At 41.3% G+C, this 9,375-nt stretch overlaps 1 protein-coding gene across 1 annotated transcript; it reads left to right on the forward strand.

Moving 5' to 3' along the window:
* Positions 1 to 4,306: 4,306 nt before the first annotated feature.
* Positions 4,307 to 9,124, forward strand: LOC134211449 (phosphatidylserine lipase ABHD16A). Its single transcript, XM_062688314.1, is given in 9 exon segments — positions 4,307 to 4,576; positions 4,656 to 4,709; positions 5,435 to 5,569; positions 5,572 to 5,747; positions 6,013 to 6,152; positions 6,432 to 6,685; positions 6,745 to 7,094; positions 7,154 to 7,487; positions 8,202 to 9,124. Coding segments are annotated over 9 exon segments (1,614 nt in total). The 5' UTR covers positions 4,307 to 4,516; the 3' UTR covers positions 8,313 to 9,124.
* The last annotated feature ends 251 nt before the right edge of the window (positions 9,125 to 9,375 follow it).

Here is a 9,375-nt window from a genome sequence, read left to right on the forward strand (position 1 = left end):
TTAATCTTAAACGTGGTTTTCTGGAGCTAATTGCATAACTCATCAACAGGCAACATTGCTGCTCGTGGCGCGAAAGATAGCACACACAAATTCAGGCTACTATGTTGCACTGCACATTTCAGTGATGCCCTCAAAGAAGTTTAACGATCATGACTAAAGATTCGCAACCTGTCTTAAAATCGATTACTAATTATTGGGACGTTTAATCAACATGCGGTTTTCGTTGGGTGAAAGCTGTTGAGTATCCCTTTTAGCTATGTAGGTTTTCTTTTAACCTGCGCCTAATGAGGAAACGTCATTACCAGTATAATGAAAAAATAAATTTCCCCATACTAATTCGCATGCAAACTTGAAACGGCTTGTGCTAAATCAGTTTTAATCCAAATAAGCTCAAATTTTCAGAGGACACTCAGAACATGGTAAAGAATCAGATGAGCACTGTGGAGCAAAATCGATTTTTTGAACCACCCTAATACATATATTTAAATATTCCTGTACAGTCAAGCAGAGTACAATATTTAGGTCGTAACTAATCCCAACGGATAAAAATACACTGAAAATAATTTCGACAAGAAAAAGTTTTTGTTAGAAAAACTTTTTTTCCTTCAAAGTGCCCAGCTTGCGATGTATGGACGGTTGGTAGGGAACATAATCACCTATCTTGAGACACAATTTCATACAAATCAAAAAAAGCGTTTTTTCGCAAATCGAGCTTTAATTTTTGAAACTGTTGAAATTGACTTTTTTTCAGTGTAGGGCTCAATTTGAATTGTTTCCGATATCTTTATTAGAAACTTTGACTGATTTTGCGATAGTCACCCATATAACCTTTTTTTGTAGGTTGCGTCGTTTTTTGATTGTATCCATTTGAAAAAATCAATAAAAAAAATTTGGCCTTTTTCAAAAGATAGTCTGGATCAAATTGGTAAAAACTTAGTTAGAGCCATTCACAAATACGGCCCATACAAATTTCAGAACCCTCCCATACAAAATACGTTACGAGAGGGTGGGTGGGGGCTTTCAGCCCCCAGATCCATTTTAGCGTTATGTAATTTGTGAATGAACCCTTAATTTAACTATTGATTTATCCAATTTATCAATTAAAAACGACGTCAGTCCAATCAAACGACAACAAAATCAATCAATAACGGTGCTCACCTGCACTTTTGACAGCTGACCGACCCGATGCTCTTTATGGCTCTCAGCTTGTGGTTGTCAATCTGGGTGTCACGCTTACCGAAGGTACTCACGTGTCAGCTTCTACATGTCACGATGCGCTTGCAGTGATTGTCAGTAAAGAACATCGTTTAAAAGCGTGGTGGTTTTTGTTTTCATATCTGATCATCTGGTGATGGTCACGACATTTTGCAAGACTGATTCTTCACCGTCCCCAGAGTCCGAGCCTTGATCATCTTTTTTTTTTTTTTTTTTAACGAAGGTAATGGAAATCTGCAAACAGACACCTGGGGAGGCGAACCCAGGTAGTGTGGGGATGGGATCACCACTCCCGACCCACTAAAATGACTATTGGGCATTGCGCCCCCTCCATGACGTACACAAGTGCACGTATGCGCCTCAACTCTTCGACACTCCCCATGCAACACATTTGCACAAGACATACTGGCACCACATGTGCCCCAACACTCACCTGCCTATGCCGCTTGAATGACTGCAAGGGAAGACCAGGTACCCTGCAGGGGGTACCCCAATGCCGCCATCTCACAACATAGACAGTCCTCATTCAGTATGGTGCTCACCCCGTCCTGCAACAGAATGGCACCACTTGTCTACCAAGCCGGAGGCGACCCTAGGTTGGTGGCTCCTATGCCGCTCCTACCTCAGCTACGAGGCAGACCCTTTCATGTCTCCTATTTCTGAGGTGCCGCAGAGGCATCAACCCCCCGACACTCCTGCCAGTCATAGCGAGACTTTCGTGTCCCCTACTTCTGAGGTGCCGCAGAGGTATCTGCCCGTCATTCCGTCCCTGACAGCCGGATCACACTACTGCCTAAGCAGCCACTCTGACCATACGTACCATGCGTGCTCGCTCATACATTCAGTCCCAATCGCTTGCACCACTTGTGCACCACTCTCTTTGACATTCAGTCACTCACTCAGTGGGGGTTGTGATACCCCCATCTCCCATTTTTATCCACTCTGTGCACCTCCTGTGCATCGTTTGGGCGTGGAACACCCGGCACGTCAAGCGTGCCTAACACTCACCTACCCAGGCTTTGATACTGTCAATAGGTCTCCGTAAGGTACTTTGCAGGCAGCACCCACCTATTGACATTTCGAGGCCCAGATAGTCCTCAGCCAGTGTGATGGTCTCCCCATCCTGCAACGGTGAGGCACCACTTACCTTACATGTCTCCGATTTCTGAGGTGCCGCAGAAGCATCAACCCCCCGACACTCCTGCCAGACGCAGCGAAACCTTCGTGTCCCCTACCTCTGAGGTGCCGCAGAGATATCTGCCCCCCGACACTCCTGCCAGGCCTCACCAGACTTCAGTCATTCTAACACTACCGACCATGCGTACCATGCGAGACTCACTTGTGTGCTCACCCATACACTCGGTCCCTCACTCTGTGGGGGTATTACGAGTAATACCCCCAGCTCCCATTCGCTTGCACCACATGTGCACCACTTGGGGGTGTGTGGGTACCACCCACTGCCACCCGCTTGCCGCCGAAACAGCCCTCACTCTGTGGAACCTCCACAGGCTCCGTTAACGACCTGGCTAATTGTTTCTCCCCCCAGGCCATTCATCCCTTCGGCACGGGTCGCCTGACACCTAGGAATTCGGGGTTAGGGGCTTGTATGCTTTAAGCGGCACACGGTCGCTTGATAAGGTTTGCTTGCGGATATGTGGTTTTTGGGAGGGAATTAAAAGCGCCCCCTGTTAACCCCACCACCTCCTAGGCAGAACCCCCTGACTCACAGACAGCTGGGGAGGGGTCGTCAAGCCCTTGGACATGGTCCCTGCTGCCCCCAGCCTTGATCATCTAAGGGCAGGGAAGAGAAGACAATTGAGCTGGCGATAGACCGACCGGGTTGATGGAACAGCGGCTGGAGCAATGGTCTTCAGTATTTCTGCATAGGATCGCCTCGACCGCTGTTTTGTTGAGCGGATTTGATGTTTCTCCCTCTCTATATACTGAGCACACGCAGTGAGTTCATGCGGAGCTTCGCCACAGCAGGTGGTTGGTTGTTTACTGCAGAGACCCTCGGCATGCTGCTCACCGCATTTGCTACACCGTGGTTTATTGCAGCAGTAGGTCTCTGTGTGACCGTGTGACCAATCTGCTGGCACTTTTTGCAGTGCATTACGGTCGGTATATAGAGGCGCACTGGTAATCGAAGTTTCCCTAGAACAAGGTGGTGAGGAAGGGCAGAACCAGAAAAAGTCACACGATACGAATCAGACGGTTTTTTGGTGCCATCTTCTGACACGTAATTCATTTGTCTGACATCAAGAATCTGAACTGTTGGGACCGCTCGATTTTTAAACCCCCCAGTACCAGTATTGATGTCAACACATGTCACCGAGCCGTTTGGTGCTATCTCGATTTCACTGCTTGCGATGTATACGTGATATTCCAATCGAAAGAGCTCGAAGGCAGCAATTCTGTTGGCCTGTTCACGATCACTTACAGTGGCTCGCAACTTATTACGACTTGGGGCATTCACTTCAATAATGCCCTGAAACGATTTTGCCAGATCTTAAAAGGTGTTCTTTCAAATATTCAAAATTTTATAACAAATTCATTTATGTAATGCATCAATAATATAATATTACAATAAATTCATTTATATGTATAATGCATCCGCGGAATTTCAGCATTTGATAGGGGGAATGACGGCTTTGGCAGGTTTTGTTCTATTATTGTCAGGGTTTTTTTATGACTGATTATGCTCAAATTTGGCATAAACATTCTATGCATATCAAAGAATATTGTGACCAAATTTCATAAAATTTGGTCGACAAAAATCCCCCTCACAATAATAGAACAAAGCCGTCTTTTCTCCTACTTTCAAATATTGTCAGAAAAAGATGATTAAAAAAGTTACGGGTTCAATAGTTACGGCCTGTCACGGCTACAACCCTGAGCCAAAGCAGCTGTCATCGGCCATAATAATAATAATGCTGTCCAATGAGCAGCTCGAAGTAGCTCGAAGTTGTTCCCGTCCTGCTCGTTCTTTTTTGTCAACAAACGGGCATGAGCGTGACAGGAACAACTTCGAGCTACTTCGAGCTGCTCATTGGACAGCACTACTAATTTTTGTATGATGTGCTTTTGGTTCACCCTGCACCCTCAAGCAGGATACAGACGTCACTGAAGTGTTATTATTGTTAGCAGATTCAATGCGTGTAGCAGCAGCTATTTTTTGTTTTCATCATTGAGTTGAGCTGAGAAACCCGAAGGAAAACCAAAATATCCATTTGTAAAAGTGAAAAGTGTTTTCCTGACTAATCTTTGGATACATTTAGAAACAAGCGACAAAGGCATTAGGATGCCATTTTACAAGTATCTTTTTTCGCCGAAACTCTTCAAGGAGTACGATGGTTCAAAGGTAAGTTCAAAGCTTTTATTTACATAGTTACAGGTGAAAGTTTATGAAAAATGTATTTTCATTCGTTGTATTTTTATAGGATGTCTATGAGCCCGGAGCTTTCGAAAAGTACGGAGACCAGATTCTTGCTGCTGTAAGTATTATGCTCATAACATGATAGGCATCTTCCCTAATTGTTTATCCATTAGCAGTGCACAATGGTTGAAATTTAAAAAAATCAGATCGTAAAATGACTTCCATAACAAAATGTACAGGGAAGCAAACTTTCTAATGATTTAGATACACACTAAGGGTACTTATCTTTGTGTTATTCTGTTCAAAGACTATTATATCTGTGGAATAGAGACACAGATAATATGACACACAATTCGACTTGCTGCAAATTTTGGTTTTCATGCGAGGCATATATCCAATGCCTGTCTTTTTACAGCTTAACTCAAACTTACAATACATTTTAATTGAATTGAGTATTCAAATTATTTTATGATCAATTGAAGCCAATGAGAAATATATTTAAGTTTTCTCCATGTTTCAAATACTAGTTAGGCATGCATTAAAAAATAATATGAACAAAACGAATACTTCAAAAGTCAGATGTTTTAAAATATGTCAATCATTTTTGAATAGTTGTTAACAATATAAGATCTCATTTACCTATAGGATTAACCACCGTTATCAAAAACGTTGGACTTGATTTTGCGTAATGTATTTTGTCTTATATTTCATAAAATTTTTACTACTGTGCATTGATCACTATTAGGCTCTTATATAAATTCGAATGCTTCCTCTTTGAGCGAATACGCTTTTTGTTGACCGAACTTATATCATGTATTTGTGTTTTCTTATATCGATCTCCAGTTGAACTTGATGTGGAGCGTAGGCTATTACACGTCCCCGCTGTTGATAACGTTTCTCTATCGCCGTGGCTACCTGGTAGTGGATTCCGTTGGTACACTGGCAAAGTTCACCACCGGAATTGGCCTGCTAATTAGCAGTTTCGCTAATGCATGCGTGGCCTGGGTCGATCCATGAATGTGGTTTATGTGCGCTTTGCCGAGTGTTTCGAGAACGCCAAACGACACGATAGGACCCCGGAAAGCAAGAACCAAATCCGCCGCTACGACTTTGACTTCAAACATTGGCCGGTGGACTTTACCGTCACCAGTACTGTGTAAGTAAATAAAGATTCACTGTGGGCTAATATGAATGACGACATTCGGTGTGACGGGCATAAATTGTGTGTGATGATGGGGGCCTACTTCATGTATGTGAAATGAGTTAGGATAGGAGTGATATGCATTTTAAAAAACGTGTTATGGGTCTTCGTGCATTATAATATAAAGAGAGGGTGGAAATGTCTATTCTGATATTATTATGTGCAGTTTATTTGCTTTATAAAAAGAAGATAATTATTCCATAATTTGTTTTTATTATAGGCAAAGAGCGCAAGCTTCTAGAACTAAACCGTTCTGGATTTCATCGTTACCATGTCAGATTGCGGCATATCTCGCGATTCATACATTTGGGATACGTATGATATATCCGGGGTCGGTTAAATTGCTGCAAAATTATATTGGTGAGTAAAAATTTGTTTGATCTGAGCTGATTTCCTCACCTTTGCTGGACATACTAATGCCCGGAGTATAGGCAAAGCTCGCTGAGCGTTCACATGAGCTAATGACCTATTTATACAACGCTGGGATGATACGGGTTAAAAACATGCAGCCCACAGCTTAAAAAATGAAGATTCGACTGTTATATAAATTTCAAAAACCATTAACAATGCGCACATGTGCAATATTAGCCATCTTCATTCTTTAATAGCTTAGTTGACTAGCCTTTATCATTATTTTAGACCCAATGCTTCAACAAGGCCGTACTAAACTCATCACCGAGCAGAAGGGCAAACGCAACAAAGTTAAAACATCCGACGGCAACGAAATCGATACCGTTTTTATAGACAATCGTAACAAGAGTTTAAACGGGCGCACTTTGGTGTTCTGTTCTGAAGGAAACGCGGGATTCTACGAGATTGGTATCATGTCCACACCGATCGAGTTGCAGTATTCGGTTCTAGGGTGGAATCATCCAGGGTTTGCTGGAAGTAGTGTACGTTATTTAAATTAACTGGAAGTTTTCATGTTCTTATATTCAATTTATTTTTATAGGGTTCCCCTTATCCCGCTCAGGATCAGAACGCAGTGGATGCTGTAATGCAATTCGCCATAACTGATCTTGGATTCACTCCCGACAACATCGTACTGTACGGGTGGAGTATTGGAGGTTATTCAACGCTATATGCCGCTTCTCAGTATCCAGACGTCAAAGGGGTCGTTCTAGATGCTACGTTTGACGATGTTTTGCAACTGGCCATACCAAGGATGCCGGAAAGCCTGTCCAATATTGTCAAGATTGCTATTAGAGATTACGTCAATTTGAACAATACAGAACTGATTGCTCAGTACAATGGACCTGTTATGTTGATCAGGCGAACAGAAGATGAGATTATTTGTTCAGAGTATGATTTTCATCTTCAAAAATAATTCCCTTTTTGTTAACATTCTTAAGCTATTACAGGGACAATAATCTAGCGACAAACCGTGGCAATTTCCTGCTCATCAATATGCTCAAGTTCAGGTTTCCTAACATTTTCAAAACAGAACAGGAAAATCTCGCCAAGGATCTCCTAGCCAAACCTATCGAGTTCATGCGGGATGGTGAGCTAACCAACTCTGTCCATGCTATTCCATATTCAAATAAACTTCTATTTTTAGATTCTGACGAACTTTGTCTGTCGTTACTGATGTCCTACTTGACGGACAATGGTAACAACGGCACGTCGCGAAGTTATCCAATCGAAATTGGCGCCGAATACAGCAAAGAACAAAGAGATTCAATGGCTAAATTCCTTGTGAGTGACATCTACAGTCCGTTCGTGGTGGTACTACTTTTTTCCGAATGTTATTTGCAATACTCGAGGGGGTTTAAGTCTTAGCTTCCCATAACTGTCCCATAAAAATTAAACAAATTGCCCGGTAAAAATCGTTTACTCATTAATGGGTACTTTTTCTCTGCTATCTCTTTCTCTCTGCTGAAAAATTTACCCATTTTGGGAGAATAAGTAGATTTACTCATTTAAATGAGTAGATCCACTTATTCTCCCAAAATGGGTAAATTTTTCAGCAGCGGAAAAGAGATAGCAAAGAAAAAGTACCCATTAATGAGTAAACGTGTTTCTCCGTGTGGGCACAGTTATGTTTGCAAGTAAGTAAGCTGCCGTGAATCGCATATTTGTCCCATATGAATAGGAAACCCAGCAAAGATGGGACAGATATGCGATTCGCGGCAGTAGGTAAATCAGTGAAAAGCATTGGAACTGGATAATGAAAATCAATACATACATTGGATGATATCGTGGGTGGGATTTACCGAAAGACTATGTTGACCATGATTTAAAAAAGTCTAGAATATTCAAGTGGAACAAATGGATGGTTCATGATTCAAAAAGATTTCCTCTGGCAAATTGATTTTTCTTCAGCTAATTCACCATTCGGAAAAAAGTTGCCCACCCCTGCCCTGCATTATCTTATTAAATTTTTGCTAACCCCGATATTTTAACCATCAGATACGGAAACACCTGCAGGATTATAAATCAACCCATTGCACCCCACTGCCAGTAGAGTATTTCAAAATCCCTTGGGAAATCCCAAGCGACACTGACTTCGTATTTACCTAAAAAGTATCCTGGAGATAAAAAATAAGTAGACCTTTACTGAATGCAGAAGCGCATGCTCGCAAAAAAGCTGCAACAAATTGTACTACGTTCCATTCTCAACTGCAGATCTATTCATTCATCATATGTTTGTTTGCTCACTAGCATATAAAGAAAGGTAAGTTTGTTTATTAGTTCTGTATTCTAATTCATTTCCACATTACATATGATAATGTACCTATCCAGTTTCTGGTAAATAAGACAGAGAGTATGGCAAACACAAAAAAATCCATTCAATAATGTGCAAATTGGTAGATACGACACTGTCTATCTATAAGATATACCGCTAAGTGCTGAAATAAAATTCATAAGCATGTAGTTTCGTTTTCGTTACACTATATTTGCTAATAACTACACACTCAAATTTATTTTGGTTTTCTTTAGGGTTTTCTATTTCTGTACTGTGCAATGCTATGAATTTTGAAGCACCTTACGGTATACATATTTTAAAGTGCATCTCTTGCTATAAACGGGAGGAGATTTTACATTCGAAACTTTGCTTTAGTAGCAGTAGCTGATATTGTACGTCAACCTATTTATTGGTAGATTGTAAGATGTTCACGCAAGGAAGACACAACCAGGGAATAAAAACAACTTAAAATTACCACAGATTGAAGTGTTGTGCTTACTCCTCACATTAGTTTGGAGCATTGGAATATAAGATTCTTCGCGAGATAAGGCAAGTAATTTTGGGGCAGAGGACATATTTTGCAAAAGAAACTAACAAAAGTCAGAATATAATATACATTGGTGCATTCATTAGCTCTCAGCATTAATCATAGCAGAAATTATTTATATGGAACACAAAAGAAATCATTTTACATTATAGAACATTCAATTCAGTCTGGAGACGCTGACGACAGAACTATAAAGTCATCCATTCATCGGATGTTGGATATGAAACAGACTTGACATGTCCTCCCAAGATGGAGGTCTAAAAGGTTCCCAGCCACCCCCACCCCTTTGCAAGACAGGAGGTCCAAAATACAAAAAAGTAGCCTTGCAGATTACGAGTTTTACTACATGA

This window comes from Armigeres subalbatus, chromosome 2 (assembly GCF_024139115.2).
Source record: "Armigeres subalbatus isolate Guangzhou_Male chromosome 2, GZ_Asu_2, whole genome shotgun sequence".
NCBI lineage: Eukaryota > Metazoa > Arthropoda > Insecta > Diptera > Culicidae > Armigeres > Armigeres subalbatus.